Genomic DNA, 23,565 nt, shown 5'->3' with positions numbered 1-23,565 from the left:
AGTCAGGTCTTTGACCTTACTTTTCCCCACTACAGTCAAGGCAATAAGGTTTGGTCAAGGAACTGCCTCAACGTTTGACACTGATAAGGTTAATGTGTTCTCCCCAGCCACTTCTAGCTGGGTGCACCACCCGGCACTTTTTGGCTGTTTTTTTGTGTTGGGTCACAATACAGCACCGCCACCTGCCTACAGCTTCCTACCACCCAGCTAAAAAAAATTCTGTGGGAAATACTACTCGGAACTGAGCTAAAATATTTTTTTTTAAAAAGTATATCTAATCCCAGAAACACAAATGTGATAAAGATGTAGATCATCAGTCCTTTGATGCCGTCCTCACTTTCTAATGACAAAATTGAAATCTCAAATTCGAACGCCAAGACCCCAAACTTTCAGCCCCAATGCAAAATAATAACTGAAGACAATGCCGGAAAAAATACTAAAAATGCAATAAATGCCTAATTTACAACCCAACAAACTTGAGTGGGTGATGGTGAAATCACTGGGACCTTTTCTGGGAAAGCTGAAGATTCAAAATGCCAGTGGATGGAGAAAAGCTGGAGAATCTTTATATAAGATACGATTTTCCCAGTTCTTCTAGGATCCCCAGCTGTTTCCAGGAGGCCAGTGATGTCACTGATACCTACAGAAACACACCAATGGCTTGGGTCATTGGTTTAAGCTGGGTGGAAAGAAGTCATAGATGGGTGGTAGCCTCCGTATTGTGACCCAGCTCTTCTGTAACCACCCAAAAACAGTCGGGGGACTACTGAAAAGTTCCGGGTGGTGCGCCCTGCTAAAAGAGAGAACACTGCTACAGTTACCATTCTTTTATATTTTCTTTCTAATTTTTTGTGGATTTCTCTAAACATTTTGGAATCAAACGGTGGTGGGACTCCAAGATATCTGTATGCTGTAAGCATAATAAATGACATCCCGTGGCTCAAGGAGCAACTGCCATATATTTTGTTAAAATTGGCACAATGGATGTTTGGAAGGTAACAATTTTACCATCTAACACTGGGTATGGTGTTCAGATCCTTCACACGGGACTATCTGCATAACCCAATGGTATCCTTGACGGCTGGTTGGCGTTTCTACAAACTGACCCAGGTTTATGAGAGTCAAACGTTTTCCATACTGCTGCTGAAAACCCAACTGCTGGATTATTCATCGTTGCTTTACAAATAAGCAGCAGGGTAAAATTCACCAAAGTACTCTTTCCCTTTAGTTACCCCAGACCTTTCATTCCTAGAAATCCCACCACAGGTGCAGGGTTGTGCTTGCAATCCAGGTGTGTCAAGCCATCATCAGGCCACACGAACCCAAATGTGCAGAGGCGACTGCTAAGCGCGGCGTCTCCATGGCATTCTTTATAAGAACTGTTATTTGCCATGGCAACGGCTGCCTTACTGTGTGCTGCACACATGCTGGCCTGGAAATAGCTTCACATCACAGTCTGTTCTCACTGGTGTCACTTCCTCGTGCAGGTGTGCAAAATGCTGCGGCAGTGAAGGAAGAACCCTGCCACCCCGACATTACATCTGCCCCTCTAAAAGCATGTAAACATTTAAAATGTATTTCCAGGGATGCTCTGATGCCATTGACCTAATGATTCAAAGCTCTGCATGCCTAAAAAAATATGTAAAAACAGCAAAAACAAAAGTGTATTAAAATAAACCTAAAGAACTTTACAGAACTGAACTCAAAGCCAACTTGAGCCTTATCCTTTCAAGTTCTAAAATCCAAACTCTAGTTGATTGACATTTATAAATCAAAGAAAAGAAAGCAAAAACTTACATAACCTGCTCTCGTCCAATCACAGAACTCTATTTCTAATGGTGCAAAGGAAGCTCTATGATTGATGGAGAGTCGGCCATGTGAGTTTAACAGATCCCATGACTGAGATCATCTCCAGTCAACAGATCTCTTTGATCCATTGAACAAATAACTCCATGGGTTCTCATTTTCTCTTTATTACAACAGAACTTTAACTCTTCTTTAGAATCCTGGTGCAGCACAGAGCTAAATTATAATGATAATGTTATGCTTTATACCAGGAGTGTCAAACTCTGGCCCCCAATGTCCTTTTTTTGGCCCTCAAAGGAATCCTAAATATGAACTGCAGATGGCCCGCCGCTGCGCAGCTACTACAATTCCTGGCATTTTTCGCTTCTCTAGACCAGCAGACTCTCTGCCTATGCGTGGCCCCGCATTGGACTGTTTTATAGACACAAGTAATGCTGGGAATTTTAGTAGCGGCACTATTTCAATGAAGAGGGAGTTTCAGCAGTGGGCCACTCATTAGATTTAGCTTTGCATTGGCCGCGTCTGGCATTTTCAGCACTCCCCCTCAGATGTACTTTTCCTTGCTACTCCAAGGCATGGCCTTGAGTGGTTGGATTTTCATTGAAGAATATTGTTATTATTGTTAGCCTGTGCAAAAAGGTTACCATTGAAATTTAACTCAAAAAGCTACAAATAGAGAACGAGGCATATCATTTTTTCTTAAATAAAATTAAAAAAACTTTGCCTCTTTCTCTATTATAAGTTTGTTCCAGATTGAATGTGAAGCAAAACCTCTTTGTTTCCATATGAAAGGGATTTGAATCTAATGGGAAGGAAAAATGCCCCCAATTTTTTCAATAAATTTCAAGATTGGCCCGTTTTTAGTTTTGGCCCTCTGTGTATTTGAGTTTGACACCCCTGCTTTATACATTTAGTATTTTTTCTTACTTTCTTTAGTACCACAGCCATAGCCATTGAGTCCCTTTATTCAAACATCAAACAATTTTAGGAACTTATCACAACATCTTGTGATGTGAATATATTACCACCACCATACAGTAATATTAATCTTTAAAAACAAATGTATTCTTCCAAATATTGTGCTTCAGCTTCTTTCTTCAAATTTCCATATTTAGCATTCACACTTCCCTCCGCCACTTTCCAATTCTCTAATTATGGAACGGCAAATATCTAATGGCAAATCCGGTCTTGTAGGCTTTTATATAAACGGGTAAACTTGCTCCGTTCTGACTGACTGGTAGTTCTCAGTAAAAGATTAAAACCACTAAGGGGTTTATTTAATAGGCAGTAAGTCCGACATCAGTGTTCTCCCCAGATATTCTTTAAGCCAGGTGGGAAGAAGCTGTAGGCGGGTGGTGGCCACTGTATTATGACCCAACTTTTCAGTAATTACCCAAAAACAGCCGGGTGGATACTGGAAATGAGCCGGGAAACAATGCAACATTCACCAAACATTGTTTGAAGAACCAATGGTGGAGGATCAATCACTGCTATGAAAATACCTAGACCTGGAAGGATCTCGTTCAGAGAATGTTCAGTGAATATCAGAGTCACGGATTTATGTCTAGACCCCTAATAGTGTAAAACCTTCTTATTTAATAGAAAAGTATAAAAACAATCTCCGCATACTACCAATGACAATGAATGAGTTACAACTGAGCTCACATAATAAGGCATCCCTTCAGCCAAATTATTAATGCATGGCCTGTACTTCAATCCTACACATTTCGCCAACAAATACTTCATCCAATCATGCTTCTAATTGTCTAAATAGCATATGGACCGCTACTATACATACAGACCCTTCCACTTCATTCAGAAAACATAAACAATAGTTCCCCCAACTTCCACAAATGCACGTTGGCAAACCCTAACCTAACTCCAACGAACATTACCAATACACATGAAATGCATTGAAAATGTAAAATTAACATTCACGCTTCTATATATAAAGAGGTCTAAACAAGAAGGTGGAGAATATTTGTTTTAAGGACTTATATTATTACATTTGTAGTGGCTATACCAGCAAGTAACAGTAAGTGATACAGAAAACTCCAGTCTTGGAGATCTTGTCAAGGATTTGCCAACTAATAGCAAATGATTAATCTAAATTAGAGTGAGCATTAACATAAGGGACTTCTATATAACATAGCAGGTAAACCTTAATAGCCTAATATAAGTATAATTCCAATGGAAGCATACAGAAGAAAGAAGGAAAAAGAATAGGCTTTTAAAGTGACACAAAACAATTGATTAAAAAGTAATGCTTTATTTATACCAAATATATAAAAAAAAATATGATAAACTGAAATTTGACCCAATCTTCTCAGGGCAAATATCACATTTTAGTGAATTGTATATTGATATATATATATATATATATACATATATATATATATATATATATATATATATATTATATTGCCTTCCCTACTATTGAGTTCACTCACAATAATGAGTTTTTAATAATATGTTTATAGATCGCCTTAGCTAAACATTTTAAAAAGCAGTATTTTTTCTCATCATATGGAAGGCATGACTCTTTATAGTTCGTTCTAACACTTAGAGAACTAACTTATATTCCATTCAGTCTTTCCTAGGCAAACATCAAGCATATAAGGTAATTACATATATATTTTTCCACATAAGGTGTTGCTGGTCTCTTTCAGTCCATTTATAATCAATCATTATCAATATGTCCTTTTCTTTCTCCTTTTTCTTGAAATTCAGATTTTGTACTCTTCGGTTTATATTTTAACGAGACCGTAAAAACTTACAATTTTACAATTGTTAATGATGTAAGCCACCTCTATTGTATTATATCCAAGTTTTAAATTTAATTCTTATGATTTTTAAATTCCCTCGTTCATTAGGATTCCTGCTTTCAAGGCAGCAACTAAAACAAAACGACCGTTTTAGGAGTTTTCAATTAGGATTCCTGCTTTCAAGGCAGCAACTAAAACAAAACGACCGTTTTAGGAGTTTTCAATCCTCCAAAATCTAAATCTACACAGTAAGTTTTCTTACCAATGATACCTTGGAACCATTTTCTCAAAGATTTCAAAACTATCATGTAAAACCATTAGATGGTGATGTATCTATTGTTTCTTCATTGATATATGTATTTATTCATTCTTACAGTACCATCATGTTCTTTGTAGAATATTATGATCATAATTTTCTATACCAAATTGCTGTGATACTCATGTGATGAGAAAGATCAAAAGGATCTAAATAATTTTTAAATACATATCATTTCATTTCAGTCTAATATCGCCATTCTCCATATCCCCTGAGGAAGCCCTTGGTGGCGAAACGCGTCAAGAAAAGGAGATTTGTGAGTATAGAATTAAGTACATCTTTGAATACCAATTGTACCTACTTAGGTGCAGTAAAATATTTTAAATGTTCTAATTGTATAATCGAAGCAATTCCATTTTGCATCCTTTTTTATATATATTTGGTATTAATAAAGCATTATATTTTAATCAATTTTTAAGTGTCACTTTAAAAGCCTATTCTTTTTCCTTCTTTCTTCTCTATGCTTCCATTGGAATAATAATAATAATAATAATAATGTTGGGAAATCTATTCCAGCTTTGCTGTATCTGCCAGGTTCTCCCATGATAGTCTATCTTCTCCAGTCTTGGAGAAGTTTAATAAATCAGGCTAATAAATCAGAGAAGTCTGGGGCATCTTTAGGAGGATATCTTCAAAACCCTAAATTATCCCTAGGTATCAAGAATTGTTGGAAATCATGTCAATGGCAAAAATGATATTTTCTCAGTATATTCTGCAAAGTTCATTCATCCTTATACAAGAAAAGTTCATACTCGTGACGGGAACAGATGTTCCTGTGAGGTTCCAGGCAGCTGGCATCTTGCACCTTACCGAACTGCTCACTGTCACCGCTATTCATTCTCTATGGCAGTGTTTCTCAATCTTTTTAACATGAGAGAACTCTTGAAATAACGTTTAGGTCTCGGTGAACCTCTGCTATAATGAATATACAGTATCCATAGATCACAGTACATTAATGTGGTGGTCAGTGGGAAGAATTTCTCTTACATTGCTTGCTATTGGGAAGAATGTCACTGTTACAGATAGCCAAAAAGATCATTGGTGTCATCTAATCTGACCCGAGAGGAACAATTTGGTCATTGCTCAGGGAACCCCAAGGCTGCGTACACACATGCAGAAATTGTCGTTGGAAATGAACCATTCACAACAGATCGTTCGATAATTGTTAACAAAAAAAGTGCACAACGACTGGTCAATGACGCCAATGAACGAGGAATCTCGCTGGAAGCGAACAAACGTTTCGGCGGATCTGATTAGGCGACGATCGTTCGTAATCTATTGTGTGTACGGTTGTTCAGTGATCATGGATTGTTCTGTGATATACTTTCTCCTGTACATGTCACTTCCTGCATCGTATCTAGTACAACAATTGTATCTAGTGTGTGTACACTATTGGTGGATTAAATCTGAACAATCGTATCATTAGAGCATGTACAGAATTGTGCACAAAACGATCGTTCAAAATAATCAAACAATCCGTTTTCAAACGATAATTATTGCACATGTGTACCTAGCCTTAGTAATCTCTGGAGAAACCCTGGGGCTCCACAGTACCCTGGTTGAGAAACACTGCTGTATGGGTTGCTGCAGATCAGACGCTACATGTAACATCTTATCCAAGTTCAGAGATGCGAGGAAGCCGTAACCGCAGTGCAACCTCACAAACCACTCTGGTTTCAATTTACAACTTTATGAACTCCTGTATTAGAGCACCCTAAATTTTCCAGTCCCGGGAAACTTTTGCAGATATAAGAGCATGCAACAGTTACTGCAATATTTATAGTTTATTATGTCCATAATCAACATATGTCTACTTTATGCTTTTGTGCTAATATAAACTTATGTGCATCTCTGACCTCGCTAAGCCACACTGCCAGAACTCCAAGAAAGATTCCATTGTTTCTTCTTGTTTCTCCCCCCTCTCCAATCCCATGCCCATCCTTGGCTACTATATTCCTTCCAATATTCTTAACAGAGCCAAACAGCTTCAACAACACAATTAAATCTATTTCATGCCGGAAAACACCAGGAACAAAAGCAACGGCCACTCACATTCCATGACCTGCAGTAATTTATAGCTTAAGATTGTACTGGTATTGGTTTGTCCCTGTCCTTCTATACTCCGTACTGACAGTACCAGCAATTTGTGCTTCTTTTTTTTCCTCTTCCTCTCTCTCTCTCTTTTTTTTCTCTTTCACAGTACAAGCGTAGGTGGTGAATCCTGCCTGCATGAAACATTTATTTTATCGGCTCTAAAATGTAAATGTATCTTCTGCTACCAAGAATATGGCTGGTAGTCTCCAATTTAGTCATAAACAAATCTTGGAACTTTTCTGGAGACCCAAGTCATCAGTAAACTGGGAAACCCAATGAAGAAAATTGATATCTATATGGATTTATTGAAAGCTGAACTCCAAGCAGATATAAAAGACACACTTTGATGTTGATCTGTATTTATTAATATATCATTAAAGCTCATATTTCTATTAGATCTCTGCAGTAATCCTTTGTGCAGGAGCTTCCTATATTGCAGACCAATACCAGCTGTTCTTTCTTGTGCAGGGTGACTGGTCTTGTATCTGCCCCCTCCTGTGGTTTTTGCGGCCTGTAGTAGGTGGACCTGCTAGACCCCTCTACTCTGCACAAGCTATGTACAGCACAATAATGATGCCCCTGTTACTTTTACAATGTAATATCTTTGTTTGAAAAGGCATTTTATGAGCACAAAGTGATTTTTTTTTCCTTTTGTGAGCATTGAGAAATATACTAAGACAAAAGCTGTGTCCAATGTTCAGCCTCATTTATATTTCCTTTTTAATTGTAGGAAGTATAAAAAGTGACCTTGTATAAGCCTTTTGTACTCTACTGTACGGCAGGGCTCATACTGAGGAATGGAGAAGCCACACAAAGAGCCAAATGGTTGCACTGCAAGGCTTGGAGATCAGTGTGGATCCAAACACAGTCTGGGGTCGGGGGGGAGGAAAGACTTTTAGGTTCAGCTGTATGTATATTTATTTTTTTTATTTTAGGAATTAAGTATAAAAGAGGACCTTATATTTGCTTCTTGCAATCCACTGTACAGCAGGACTGGGAAATGAAGAAGCATGGTTGTACTGCAAGGTTTGGAGATCAGAGAGACCACGTTTACTGTCCCAACATGGGGTGGGGGGACAAAACTTTAAAAGTGTTGAATAACTGAAGCAGAAAAAAAATGAGGTCCCCCGTGACTAAGTTGTTTCAATCTCATGGTTGGATGGACAGAAATACAAATGACAGGTAACACAGCATCAGTATACAGTGTATTAAGCTGCTTGCTTCAACAGCACTGGTGCACATGAAATGAAGTTGTGCAGATACAACACACTGAACTTTAACATTGGAAAGGAAACGTTGCAGAAAAGTGAAACTATCCATCAACAGAAACAATCACCACTTGCAACCTCGGAGCAACCCTACATTATTTATCATTGGCAGTATGTTGCATTCATCCATTGAAAATCTTAGTGAATAAAATCTGCTTATAAGTAGTTGGAATTAACTAAAAAAGGGCCCCATGTGTGGGTAAAATAATTATAGCAGCCAAAACCTCTCAATAGAAACACATGCTTATCATTTGCAGCAAAACAGCTGGGTGCATCTTATTGCATGCTCACCGCTAATAGAAGAGGTTTATAATCTGCAATGTATTGCTCTGGGTACGGGACACAAACTACTCCCAGGACAATGAATGACAGCACAGCTTGTGTTAAATGAGAGCAAAAGTTTCTGTTGTAGCTAAGTATCCTTTTTCCTGTAAGAACAACTTAGGGATAACAGTGGGAATGGCAAACTCAGCGACTAAAACCATCACCACTCAGTATGTGAGCAAATAAAGTAGGGGTATGAATTGTGCCATTTTCATAGCCCCACCTCCAAGTTGTAGCTAAACTTCCAACAGTGGAAGTTTCACTTTAAAAAAATTGGGATCAGGCTGGGCTTTATTGAAAATAGGGACATGCAATGTCCCTTCTGCAATAAGCATTCTTACGGCTCCACTGGCTGCCAACCAACATAGCTCTTCTCTTACAGTTGCTGGGACTAAATGAACTCCCACCTGCACAGGAGTTACATCATCCTGGCCTGGCCAATCAAGATGGTCAAGATGACATCTAGCAGGAGAAGAAGAAAAAAGAAGGTGGCACCTTGGACGGAACACATACTGGGTCCAGTTCTGCTTTAATATGACTAGAAAAGACAATGGGCACAACATCAAACTCTACATTCCAATCAATCAACATTTAGTAACAGATTTAATTAGAAATGCCCCTTCAATTTGGGTTTAATGTATTAGATAATGCATCTTGAACATTACACAATTTCTCTATAAATCTGCAGGGCCAAAGGCAGTAATGGTATTTCCAATCTGACCCTTACACGGACTTCGAAAAACACTGTGACCAAGACAGACATAGACATATGGACTCTGATGGACGTCAGCTAAATCCTCTTACAAAGATATATAGTTATGGTTCACCATGGGGAGAGCTTAATTTAACAGGTGTTTGTCTGTGTTCAAGTTGTATGATCACTTTGTTCTGACATCAGATTGTGCCGTTTATAAAGATTTATGACATTAAGTGTATTAAGAGTATAAGTGCATTGGCAGTTTGTTTGATATTTTTTTTCTATACTATTATATTATTATTATCATCATCATCATCAAATGTCAATGTTATGATACAAACAATATTTAATAGAGTTGTCTACAAATCCAAGCTTATGGGGCACAGAAGACCATTTAATGAATCAGATCGGTATATTTGTTTTCTGGCAGACAGCAGAGAAAGAATACAGCTGCTAAAAAGCCAAGTAAAGTCTTCTATACTGGAAAAAGAGCAATTTGTTTATGAAGCGTAAACCTACTGGCTAAATTGTACAATTAAGCATTGATTCCACTAGAGAAGATTTTCCAGCAGAAATTATTCACCGTTTCACTACGCGCTTTTTGTGGACAAAAATGAAAGTGGGGGCCATGCTTATTTGGTGCCATTATACAGCCTCTGTATGTCCAGTAATTCATACAAATACACTATATAGCCAAATGTATGTGGATAACCTTGGAAATGATTGAGTTCAGGTTAATTCTGTAGCATACAAAGACATTGTAGACAATTGTGTAGACTTTGTGGAAAGAGTTTGGAGAAGGTCTTTTTCTGTTCCTCCATGAGTGCGCTCCAGTACATAAAGACATAGTTTGGTGGAATTGGTATAGAGAAACTAGAGTGACCTGCACAAAACCCTGACCTTAACTCCTTTTGAACCCCTTTAAAATAAATAGGAAAACAAATGGTGAGCCAGCTCTTCTCACCTATCATTAGCACTTCACAACACAAATGATCTTTTGGCTAAAAGGACAGGAATGCCCCCAGGTGCGCTCCAAGATTTTGTGCAAATGCTTCTCAGGAGAGTTGGGACAGTACAGGTAAAAAATGGATTACTCCATTTTAATAGTTGTTTTTGAAAGGGAATGTCCATCAAGTACATACGTGTGTGATGGTAAGGTTACCACAACATTCTAAATCATACGGCTGGTCTTAGACAACTCTTTAAGGAACTTCATAAACAATGCAGCCTCTGAGTTTCCAAAATAATGACTTTTTTTTCCATCTGATGGCTCTGTGTGGTTCAAATGGCCCTCCAAACCTAACTTTAGTCAAAGTCAAAAGGTAAACGCTTACTCCATGGCACCTACTCCTTCTGCTGATAAGGTGGACCCCTAGTTCTCCCTCTCTGCAGATTCTTACCTATCAGGGATCTAATTGTAGAGATGCCAATGGCTCACACATGCCTCTAATACAGCCACACATGCTGTTGATAGACATTTGTATTATACTAATTAAAGTATACAGAATAAACACAATATATTAGGGAAATTAATTGATACATAGAATAGGTATGTTTGCTTTATTACATATAGCATGCTCCAAACCACGAAATCAAGACAAATCCAAGGAGCTCAATTGACAATGCTTCATGCTCCAATCATCATCATCCATCATCATCCATCACCCATCATACATTGGTTATGCTATTCCTAAACCATGGCCATTAATATGGTTACACTTTTCCTTATTCTACGAAAGTTATCAGCAGGTTTTTGAAGTTTGCTTGTTGGAATTTGTACCTATTTAGCCAAAAGACCATTGATGTAGAACTGATGTAGAATTGATTTTTAGCTGTCCCAGAGGTCAAAGCAGTTCAGGGCCCTAGAACCCATGGGCACCAAAAGGCTTGGGCACCACAGGTTAATGACACCTAGCCCCCTACTTCTGTTTGGTAGTCTTGGTATACTCATAGGTTGTATTGCCCACCATTTTGCAGGAGCAGACCCCAGAATGAGAGTTGTACAGAGTTAAAGAAAGCCCACGTAGATGTTTCATTGCCAGGGGTAAGAATGGGTTCAGTTTTCTTCCATCTCCATCTTGGGTGCTGAATCTAAATTCTGCAGGGCAGGAGAAGGAGGTGTTTTGCTATTGAGGTGGGCATGTATGCTAAAAAGAGAAGAAAGAATTTGCTAAGAAGTAGGGCATGAGTGATGGAAAACTTTAACAGTTCAGGTTCTCTTTAAGAATTAATGAAATGTGTTTTTCACATGGCTAATATTAATACCTGAATCTGTCCGGATATAAACATCCACTAGAATGAGTTGAGAAACAGGTCCATGGTCTGACTATGGTGTGAAACAGAATTCCAAAAAAGGAATAAAGAAGGAGTGAAAAAGTTCCCACTCATATTCATTTCATCTGTGTATTATTAAGCCTATGTTTTCCCAGCTCTCTTCCACCAGCTCCAAAACTATCAACATATTTGTTCTAGAGAAGAGGAAAGATCAGGTTTTGCTGTTTTTGTTATTTTTAGATTTTGGTTCCTCGTTAATTATCCCTTGCAGCAGACATGACACTGTATCTGTATACTTTGTGGATGCAAGATACTACAACACAATACTAATTCTGTTCAGGTGATTATGAAGCAAAGTTGCCTTCTGCGAAAATAAAGGTTCTTTGTTTCTAGTAAGAAAAATGAGGGCAGCTCTTGGGAAACTAGGACACATATAATCCACAAATAAACAATTCAAACTTCCTGCTCACTTTCAGGTCATACTTAAACCTTTCATGCTATGTGCATTCAAGTGGTAATATCCAGGACTTTGCACTGGCAAGGTTTCCGCTTAAGAAAATATCGGGCTTGTCTCTTTCCGGACTGATGAAGAGCTGCAAAAAATAGCAATTGCACCTATCTCCGCAAATTTTTGTTTTTTGCACAATAAAAAAAAAATCAGATCTGAAATTGGTACCCGTATGACTGATTCTGAATGTTCATGGATCTCACAGTTCCAAGCTACCACCAAGATCACTTGTATTATAACACTTCACTGTAGCAATATTGGAAAAATTTCCATTTCAACTCTGTTGAGAGCAAAACATTGATTGTGTTTACTTTACTTACTGAAACGGCAAACATTACACAGAAATCAGAATGTTAAGAACAATGTAATACCATTGGGGAATATACTAGTGATACAAAAAAATAGAAACCATACAAAAATTTTGATCCATTTTAGCCAAATTAGGAAAGTTATCCAAATGGTGGACATGGAAGCAAAGCAAAATATGGAGTCATTACTGAATCCAAAGTGTGGGTATTGCTCTGTTTTTTTAAGGAAGGGAAGGGTTTAGTTTATTTGTTGTGTACTATTGGGGAAACTTCCTTCACTTCCTGGCCCAGAGATACAACAGAAAAATAGAAGAAACCTAGTAAATGGAAATCATGTCTTAGACAGTGGTCCACATAATAACTGTTGGAAATTTAAGCTATGTACACACATCATGTGATTGTCACCTGAGATCATGAAGGAGAACACAGCAGGGTGCCGCTTGCACATGGCTCCCCTCACCGATTCATGGAACAAAATGGAACAACGGTGAACGTAGTTCGTTGGTGCACATAACTTATTCATATCACTGGAAAAGATAATTTCCAATGACAATAATCTGACATCTGTACGGGCTTTACATCTTGTTCTGGGTACCACTCTAAATGTTTTCCCTCTCTTTCTTTCTCAGTGACAATGGTCACCAGGGATAATAAAGAGAAATTAATCTAACAAAAAGGGGATACCTCTTTCCAACTCTAATTAAAAAAAAGATGGCACCTTTAGGTAGACCTTTCTGCAACTTTGCAAGTTATGGAACATTTCAGGCATGTTGAAAATAGTATAATTTGAGCATTAATTTTACTATTATTATTAATATTATTATTATAAAACACCTTCACTTTTATTAATATAAAGCCATCTTTGAATGCCAATACAGTGACTTTACCTATGCTTAGATGATTTTATCAGCTTGCTGCAGAAAAGGAGGATGTATTTCCACAGTCCCTTCTTCCCCAGAAATTGGAGTCCAACATTGTAACTTTTGCAAGGTGAAAGGCTCCAGAAGGGGCTGATTTAAAATAGACAAGTCTGAACACAGACACCAGAATTACAGTTCAGAAAGAAGAATATAAAGGAATATAACTAATGCTAGGTTCACTTTAAGTTGTCCTTTTTAAAGCACGGCCTCTATAGCAGTATTCTCCCCAGATTTTCTTTTGCTGGATGGAAGAAGTTGTATGCAAGTGGCAACCCCTGTATTGTGACCTAACTGTGTTATGTTCTGGGTGTCTGTGGGGGAAATGTTATGATCTGGGGTGCCCATGGAAGCAATGTTAGGATATCGGGTGCCGGTGGGGGCAGGGGTATGATCTAGGGTGTCTGTGGGGGCAGGGGTATGATCTGGGTGCCTGTGAAGCAGTGTTATGAACTGGGGTACCTGTGGGGGCAGTGTTATGGTCTGGGGTGCCCATTGAAGCAATGTTAGGATATGGGGTGCCTCTGGGGGCAGGGGTATGATCTTGGATGCCTCAGGGGGCAGGAGTTTGATCTGGGATGGTCATTGTTCTGGTTATACTTAACTAACTACTAATTACTAGTATACTAGTTACTAATCTGGAACAAATAACCAGTCAGTGAAGTCCAAAAACTTGATATTCCCATATCACTTACCACAAAATGCCAGGAAAAGCATAACAGCCCCAGAGCTTGTGCTTAAAAAAAGTCACCAGTGACTTTTCCTATAATATCCTCACATCCAAGTCAAAGTACATGAAGAAACAAAGATCAAGAGAAGGTCAAACCATAAAAAGGTGCCGATGTAAAAAACAACTTGAATCTAAACAACTGATATAAAATACACAATTGCTACAAATTCTTTTGCAATTTAACTCCAAGTCCTCCATTTCACTCAGCAGCCTCTATGGGTTTAACTGGTAACAAAAAATATCAGATTTCAGTTCCTTGCAACCATGACAACTTCACTCTATATACAGAACATGCTGTGGCTTTTATCTGTCAGTAAAAAGTAACATTTCAAATATTTTGCAACTGGTCGCTATGAGTTTTTATGAGTAATCAGGCAACCATCAAAGATCCAACTCGTGGCGTGGTTCTCAGTAAGGGGGCTGCCTGCTCAGACCAATCAGAGGTGCTTGAGTTATAGTTAAAGTATGGAAGTTGACAAATCACAATCAAGAATTAAAGTAAGTAATAATTGTTCCAGTTACTATGTATAGAAACCCTTCACCCAGGCTGCAGAGATGGTTCTGAATCCAATCAACTTCCAACAATCCAACAACTCACTCCAAGTTATTGACCCTCAGTGGCCAACATTCTGATAGAAAAGTATCTCAAGGAAGACAGATGTGAATGCAATTATCTAAAAGTGCCTCATTAGGTAGCTTTGAATTTTTTGACTACATATTGATTTTGATATTGATTTTATTACCAGGCCAAATAAGTCCCCAAGCCTGCAGGGACAGTGCTGTGATGTAGGGTTCCTGTGGGGGCAGTATTATGATCTGGCGTACCTGTCGGGGCAGTGTTATGATCCGGGTTTCTGTGGGGGCAATGTTATGATCTGGGGTGCCCGTGGAAGCAATGTTATGATCTGAGGTGCCTGTGGGGGCAGGGGTATGATCTGGGTGCCTGTGAGGCAGTGTTATAGTCTGGGGTACATGTGGGGGCAGTGTTATGGTATGGGGTACATGTGGGGGCAGTGGTATGGTATGGGGTACATGTGGGGACAGTGTTATGGTCTGGGGTACCTGTGGGGGAAGTGCTAGGATCTGGTTTACCTGTGGGGGCAGTGTTATGGTCTGGGGTACATATGGGGGCGGTGTTATGGTCCGGGGTACCTGTGGAGGCAGTGTTATGATCCGGGGTTGCTTCAGTTGTTCAGGTCTAGGTTCAGCAAAGTAAAAAGTTAGAAAAGACATGGTTTTCAGGCTAGAATTTATTGAAAATGAATTATGTATTGATATAAAGAATTATACACAATTACATTGCAATCACATCATATATCACCAATCACATTGTTCCATCACAGGATTGGAATATTCATGGTATACATTGTATTCCTAACACATTGAAAACACGTGACCGCTCCAGTTATTTTGCCATATTTTCGCATGTGCTGTTCCTCCACGCTGCAACTCGGCACAACTTGGATTAGAGCCCTCAGGCTCCTATAGAAGCTTACCCCTTCTCTCACTACTGACACCCTAGTGGAAAGTTTGGGACGTACAAATATACCTCCAGCAATATACATTCACTATTGTGAGCGTCTTAGTCCCAGTCAACCCTTGAGGAAGCCTCCTTAGGCAAAAAGCGTCGGGTAAAATAGACTGGAACGGTCACGTGTTACTGATATGTTAGGAATACAATGTATAGCATGAATATTCCAATCCGTGATGGAACAACGTGATAAATGATGTGACTGCTATGTAATTATGTATGAATCCTTATATCATTACATATTGAATTTTCAATTCATTCTAATGGTGAATGGAAGCTGGGAGACCCCAAAGATTGGACTAATCTTTTGAAACACACATACCAAAACTGCACACAAGGTGTAAAGGGGCATGTTCCAGGTGTTGTTCCAGTTTGGTGTTCCAACACTAACTCATTCAAATACTAATGCTATAGTATAGTGTAGTGTTTCTTGATCTATGGGAACCCTTGAAATAACATTCAGGACTTACTAGGGAACCCTGGTCATAATTAATATATCACTTATGGTTTACTAGTGCGGTGATCAGAGGGACAAACATCACCCTTACATTGCTGGCTATTAGGAAGAATGTCACCCTTACATTGCTGGCCATTGGGAAGATTGTCACTCTTACATTGCTGGCCATTGGGAAAAACGTCACCCTTACATTGCTGGCCATTGAGAAGAATGTCACCCTTACATTGCTGGCCATTGGGAAGAACGTCACCCTTACATTGCTGGCCATTGTGAAGAACGTCACCCTTACATTGCTGGCCTTTGAGAAGAATGTCACCCTTACATTGCTGGCCATTGGGAAGAACGTCACCCTTACATTGCTGGCCATTGGGAAGAACGTCACAGCTAAAAAGATCATTGGTATTACGTAAACCGACCTGAGAGGCACAAGTTGCTCATTACTCAAGGAACCCCCAGCAACTTTTATAAAAACGTTAGTTGAGAAACCCATAAAGTAAAACAGCTCATACCAACCAAACATCATTGCACACAGGCTGGTCTCTATAGATAAGCACTTACCACTTTTTCCTTCAGCCTTAATAAATAGGAGTTCCAATTATACATCAGCATTAATGAAATTATCAAAGGTCCACGCTGTTAAATCATTACAGCCCATATCACACAGTCATTGTAGCCGAAAAATGATGGCACAGCTCCCCCATGTCGACTACAAACTCCAACAGAGCCAAATCTGAGCCAGAACTGTGCGAGGAGAAAGCTAGGATTGATCACTGGGTCTGCGTATACATTGATTGCCGAAATCCTTATTCCAAATATAGATGCGAAGGCCCAATGGGAGCAAGGTAGCAGCATGTATCTGTAAGCTAAATGAAGCGGCGGAATAGCTCAGCAGAGGGCCAGCTACAGTACACGAAGCCAAGATCATGTTTTAGGAGGTTTGCTACACAGTTGCTTGCAGCAGAAAACAAGCTTTGCCTTACATCAACAACCATCAATAAATTGTCAGAGAGGGGAAGTCCCGGAATTCTCATACATACAGCCACAAGGCTGTAATACCCTGGGAAATTTTTGCACCAATGTAAACAGGGGTCACCACAACAATTGCATCATTTATTCACAGTCATGGATTTTAATTTGCTACATCAGTATACAGACTCTACAACATACGTCTTAAAGTCATTATCCAAAAAATAGTCTACATTTAGGTTTTTGCCCCCCTGGAATTTTCCTAAACACTTAAGGCCTTTAAAGGTAAGCAGTAATTTTCCAGATTGGTAGATTCCATTAATAGTTTGTGCTACTTTTAAGAGATTTGGGGGTAACGTCCTTTAAGGTCTTGCAAGCTGGTTTGTGCTTTTCACTGCTTTTAATAGTTTTTGTTGCTGCTTTTATTCTTGAGCACTAAGTGGATCAAAGTCCATTGGAAGAAATCCCAACTTAGCCTCCAAAGATGGTGGCATGCAGATTGGGGGGCGCACTCTAAGGGTTTCCTCAGTTCGGAGGGTATCAGACCCCACAGGTTAGAAATAGATGGCCTGAAATTCTTTTTAAAGGTACAGAAGCCCTTTAACACAGAATGGCCATGTAGCCAATGTTTCATAGATTCAGCACCGGCTGGCGGACAGCTCCTATCCCAAGTGTGCCAGCTCAGACTTTCTAAAGGCAATAAGAGACTTTACATCAGCAGCCAAACCTGCAGCTTGTGAACTGCCCAGATACAGTGCTGATGGGAGAAACATTGGATTATCAAATAGAATCAGACACAAAGGCTTGATAAGCCATGATACCGTCAGTCTAGAAGAGAATACACAAAATCTTTTTTTAAAAGAAAAGGCAAAGATGACATTCATGGCACAGGGTATAGAGCGGCACCTCTTCAGCACTTTTAGAAAATAGGATAACCATGGCACTGGGCATACACTGACATGATAACCATTGGGAAAAAACTGCAAAAATCAAGGGAATGGAGTGCCAGTGTAATGCATAACCCACTTTCTGCAATCACAGAATAATAAATTATTACAGGACTGTCAGGAAATGCCAGCTTGCAGGGCATCATCTCCAGAAATCTTCTAAAATAATGCAAATGTCACGGAGTGATGGAGTGGCTGTCCATAGGAAATTGTTGCAACCATGCATAAGATACAGTTACTGTGCAGAAATCCTCATGCAAATACAGTACTGGGCACTGAATGCCAGTCTCCATGCCCAACTGATAAGAGGCAATGATTGTACAGTGTATAGGTTAACCCCTTGTGTACAGGGGAAGGGCTGCAGCACTGCATCGGGTGCCCTGACCCCTGGACACCCCCAACAATTACCATCACCCCCCATCATGCCCAATAATACTCACATTGGAGAGATGATAGATTGCCCATTAGTGCCCAGCACAGGTCTGCTATTCCTAGTGGTCTGCAGGGAGGAGGGAGCACTGAGATGGCAGCAGAAAGGGGTCCAAGGGGCAGCAGGGAAGGCTGGGGGTCTACAGGGTGTCCTTCAGGCTGGCCCCCATAAGGCAGAGCAGTGGGTCAGACATGACAGCAGTTATAATGAGAGCTGGGGGGGCATTTCTGCTGAGAGTGGGGGGTTCATCTTCTGCCACCTCCATCCAGGTGCCTGGGCACGACGCTGCAGCATGGGAGGAGGAGGAGGGTGCGGGGATCTGCCAGTCTCAGCCAGTGCCCGGGCAGCGGTGGTGCCAGCAGCGGAGAGGCAGCAGCAAGCTCCCGCCGGGCTCTCTGAGCGCTCCGAGCCTGTGCAGCCCCTCCCGCCGCCCCCACACACTGTGACGTCACAGCTCCCACCTCCCCTGCACACACCTAGGGGGCTTCTATGTGGGGTCCCCCCTGCACCCCTAGCACGCTGCACCCGAGGATGGACTGACCCCGACCTGAATGTATATATGTGTACTGCATGTCTCCTTATCTATACATATATTGTATCTGCTGCTCTATGTCTACATACATCTCTCCTTCTTCTGTTCTCTCTCCTTCCTCACCCCCCCATTTCTATAAAATCCCCCTTTCTTCATCTATGACATTTTCTTTTCTCCATTCCCCTTATTTCTCTATCTCTCTGTCTGTCTCTCTCCATTCCATCTCCCTCTCTCTACCCCTCATCTTGTCTCCCTATCTCCCTCCCACCCCCCTCAACATCTTTCTTTATCTCTCCCCCACCCTCTTCCATTTTCTTCCCTGTATACCTCTCTCATAACTTATCTCCCCTCTCTTTTCTCTCTTTCCTCAGCCTTTGACTCTATTTCTCCATCTTGCTTCCCTCATTTCATTTCATTTCTATTTCCTACACCCCTCTCCTTTCTCCTTCCTTCTCTCCCCTCGCTCCCTGCTTCCTTCATACCCCTCTTTGTTTCCTCTATCTCCCCTCTTCCTTCTTTTTCTCTTTTCAGTTTCCCTCTTTCCCCCTTCACCCCTCTGTCTGTCTGTCTCTTAATTCTCTCTTACCCTCTATCTTGTCTCCCTCTCGCCACCGAAAATACACAGCGTATGTTCTATAACAGGGGTCCCCAACCCCCGGTCCTGGTGGGCTCTGACCGGTGAACTCACCAGCGGGGTCAGGACAAGGACTGGCTCAGACCTGCGATAGGAGAATGGACAGTTCTGGCATCATGACGTCACTCTGGGAGGAAGTTTCTTCCCCTTTAGGTGACACACGGCTCCCTGCGCATGTGTGGTCCGGAGTCCGTGCATTTAGTGGTCTGCGACCTGCAAAAGTTTGGGTACCACTGCTCTGTAAAATGCAGATCCCGGCTCTATTCATGGCCTTGTATCCTGGGTCAATGTACTTCATCAGTGGCCGGGTCATGGAGAACCAGGACGACCTAATGGTGAGGACTGTAGGTCTGGGTACAGCAATAAAAGATTCCTGGACACTGCAGGGTACTTACAAAAGAAAAATGTGTGCCACAATCAGCCAGTTTGCTACCCGTTATGTGATTATGGCCAAAGCTCCCCCACACCTAGTAGTTTAGTTTCAACTTTTTGGGAAAAATCCTGAAACTATCAGCTACTTCTGAAACATTATGTGTAACGGCCCTTGGTATCATTTACTTTGTTAATAAGCATGCAGCAGGTGAAGTCAGAACCACTGATGGACTTGTTTTGGTGACACAGAAAGTATTGAGGGCTGAAGCTGATACACAATTATCTGATTATACAATACCAATGTATAATAATGATCTGCCAGCAACTATAGAATATTAATGTGTTACATAAATGGATATAAATTGAAAGAATTGTTCGATAAGTGCTCTTATTACACAGTTTGGTCAATCTAAAAAAGATTGTATAATTAGGATATAATGAGTACGCTTATCATCACTACCAATGGCATCTTCAGAAGAAGATGTAGCTTCCCCGTAGACTGCCGTAACCTCCCAAAATATTGTCTTCCCTCCTAAAACAATGGCCTTGGATTATGTTCAGGACATATGACTATGGCAAGGAGATTGGATTATGGCAGATAGAGATATGACTATGGACAAGCGACCAATCATAAGTGACCATTTTTTGGGTTGCATGGTCGTTGATACAGGCACTTGGCCTGTCCTTAATTTGCACATCTGCGCTACAAAGCCATTTATTCCCATGGATGAGCATGCTTTCTAGTGGAGTATGTGTTGTCAAGTTTGTAAAAACGGGGTGACTTAACTTTGCTTCACGTAAAACTTTAACAAGTTTCCACCTTTACCTGTCTTGGTAAAACGAAAAAATCTGGATTTGGTTAAGGGTACAGCAGGGTCAGTTCTAAGAATGAATTACACAGAGGGGTGACTTAGGGTGCCAACCAATGGAGGGGCACCATTCCAACCCTTCACATCCACTAATCTGCCTGCCATACTTTGTTCACCTCATTGTAGAGTAGCACTGGGAACCGGGGTGTAATAGTGATGTCTACCTGCCCAGTGCTCAGAGATTCTGCTGGAAAGTCAAACCTGGCACTTGTATTGTGATATTATTATTTACAGGGACTGGAAAGGTGGAAGATGCCAAACTGGAGAGAAACTGGGCAAAAATGTTGGCACAAGTAAGGAATCACCAAAGTAGTAAGTAACTTATTTCTGAGTGTGGTGAATATAGCTGGATTCAGTTCCACGTTAAAGCACAACTAGGGGGGGCCAAGGCTTTTCTACATTATGTAACTGGACACAACATACGTATTATGCTTGATTTATACCCGAGTTTCAACACTTCCAACCCTGCAAATCTCAACACTTCTCTGTAACCCACTACTACTATTTTCTCCATAACTTTTTCTAAGTTCTTTTCTTCTCTTTGCAGTCATTGGGTTCCCACTGATGATGCAACCCCTGTACATAGGGATTACATTTTTCCAGCACCCATGGCATCCATATTCTTGGCTTCCTATATATGTGCCATGAATGTACACTGCACATGCATACAACACAAGCTGTATACACAAGAAACATTGCTAGGAATAAGTTAAAAGAGATATGCAAGGTCTTTTTTTTACTAAAAAGTTCTACTTCCTAGATTTTTTTAAATTCAGAAGTACCCAACTTAAGCTAGGAACACACTTCCAATAATTATCGTTAGAAAACGAACGATTACAACCGATCGACTATCAATTTTAATCCACCAATAGTATACACACTCTAGATACAATCATTTGAACGATTCGCTGTGCCAGTCGTTCCTTTCCAAGGACAATCCTCGTTCATCTGCGTTGTTGGTCACTTTTTTTAGAACTATTTTTGGTCAATCGGTCGTTTGTTGGTCTTTCGTTTCCAACGATAATTTTTGGACATGTGTACACAGCTTAAAACTAACCACAGTTGTGCAATTTCACTGCAAAACAATTGAAGAATAACAAATCTCCTGGCAATATCAATAGGTAATTAAACAATGTTATTGACAGAATGGATCTATACTATAACCTATTGGATCATTTTATTTTTTATTTTGCACTGATTTCTATGTGATCAGATAGAAACCAATCATAGTTGATCTTTCATTTTTCTACATGACACATACAAATCCAAAATCTAGTGGTTAAATGAACATTATTGCTACTAATCTAAATGTTCCTTTTATACTTCCAGTGCGTCATAGCAATTTAAAATGCAATACCAATAAAACTGGCTGCTAACGACATCAGAGACGGTCCTTGCTTTAGGTACAACAACAAATTAGAACTTTTCATTCACCGTTGGCTGCTGTCCTTCCACTGAACTTTTTTGAAATAAAAAATGCATTTGTTTCTCATTCACAGTGAGAATCCAATGTATTATGAATTGTAGTGAATCAGTGCATTTCCAGCAATTTCATGTTATCGTGGATGTAAAACAATGCTCGATTGATTTTTCTACACTGTATTACAAAAAGGAATAGAAAATAGGATTGTATGTTTGATATCACATTTATAAACTAAAAAAAGAATACATTCCATTCCAAACGCCCATTTACAGATGAATTATTTATTGATAATGCCAGGGAGATATCATCACTTTAGGTCTTTAAAGTTCAAGGTAAGTTTGAGCAGAAAAAAAATTAAATCCGTCCCACTCCTTGGAATTGATTAAAAGTAGTAAGCAGTCTGAGCTGCAACATTCACCTTGTTTCTGACGCCTTTATTCACAAACCCACCATTCCAATGGGAATGAATGCCTGTGAATGTCTGGGTATGGTTTTTGAACAGTTCTGTGAATTTTGCTCAAAGTTCTCCAATTTTAGGGTGAATTGCTGTTTATGGGGTGTTGGGGTTATAAAGAGAAATGTTAATATTCAGTTCTGGCAATTTGTACAGCTAATAAGTGAGTTATTGTCAAACCTGAGGCATGAAAACCTGGTCACTGCCATGGGGGACATCTACCAATGTCAAAATTTAAAAAAGGAATGAAAAAAACAGTATGCTTCCATAAAAGAAAAGTAAAATACAGAGAAAACTTGGCTGCTGTGACCCTAAGCTTGGACCAGAGTCAAAGGCAATGCATTGCACTGTAGGTCAGTGTTGGTTTTGGTGAAGTTGCATTACTTTAAGCCTAAATTTCTGAATTTGTGAACTCAGCAGTCCTAGGTATTCACTTCAAAGCCACTGGAGAGGTGAAACTGAACCCTACCCCTACAATCTAGTGCTGTTACACAATTGTATTTACCCACCAGGCCGTCAAGCCAACCCCCCCCCCCATGTTTGTACTAAAAAAAATGCCGCATAAAACAGAACCCATTTTTTAAGGGTCATGGTGGAGAGGAGCGGGCAATAGTTAAAAGGAAAAGTTCAGTTTTCGTTTTTCTCTTTTGTACAGATGCAAAATGTTTAAATCTTTTGCAAAACAATATAAATATATCAAACCAAAAACAACTTTTGTCCATAACACTAACTCCTTTGAGTGTTCTGAATGCAAGAAATAGTAAGGAGCCTGCATTGGGTGTGTACTGAATTAACTATCTTGCCTTGCAACAAGGTGAGCAAAAGGACAAAGTTTCTTCAAGTCAGGGTCACAGAGCAGCCTGATTTTGGCACAGGACCTGCAGCTCTTGGCACACAGGCTCCCAGTATAAGAATCTGTGCGGCAGAATAGAGGCCAAGTGAT

The 23,565-nt window shown here is 40.0% G+C and overlaps 1 protein-coding gene across 5 annotated transcripts in view; it reads right to left on the bottom strand.

The window, feature by feature from the left end:
* LRRC7 (leucine rich repeat containing 7) overlaps nt 1–18,705 on the bottom strand; it is a 220,312-nt gene extending 201,607 nt beyond the window's left edge. For 4 of the 5 annotated variants that reach the window (XM_072419463.1, XM_072419459.1, XM_072419462.1 and 1 more), the window contains exon 1: nt 18,349–18,704. Coding sequence is in view for 1 of the 5 variants with exons in the window: in XM_072419461.1 (XP_072275562.1) it covers nt 18,349–18,373 (25 nt within the window). In the remaining 4 variants the exon portion in view is untranslated. Of the gene's footprint in view, nt 1–18,348 lie in introns of all 5 variants that reach the window. The other variant, XM_072419460.1, reaches the window with a different exon arrangement.
* Nucleotides 18,706–23,565: the final 4,860 nt, after the last annotated feature.

This window comes from Pyxicephalus adspersus, chromosome 8 (genome assembly GCF_032062135.1).
Source record: "Pyxicephalus adspersus chromosome 8, UCB_Pads_2.0, whole genome shotgun sequence".
Taxonomy (NCBI): Eukaryota; Metazoa; Chordata; class Amphibia; order Anura; family Pyxicephalidae; genus Pyxicephalus; species Pyxicephalus adspersus.
The sequence above is the reverse complement of the archived record's forward strand: the minus strand, read 5'-3'. Positions and strand labels throughout refer to the sequence as shown.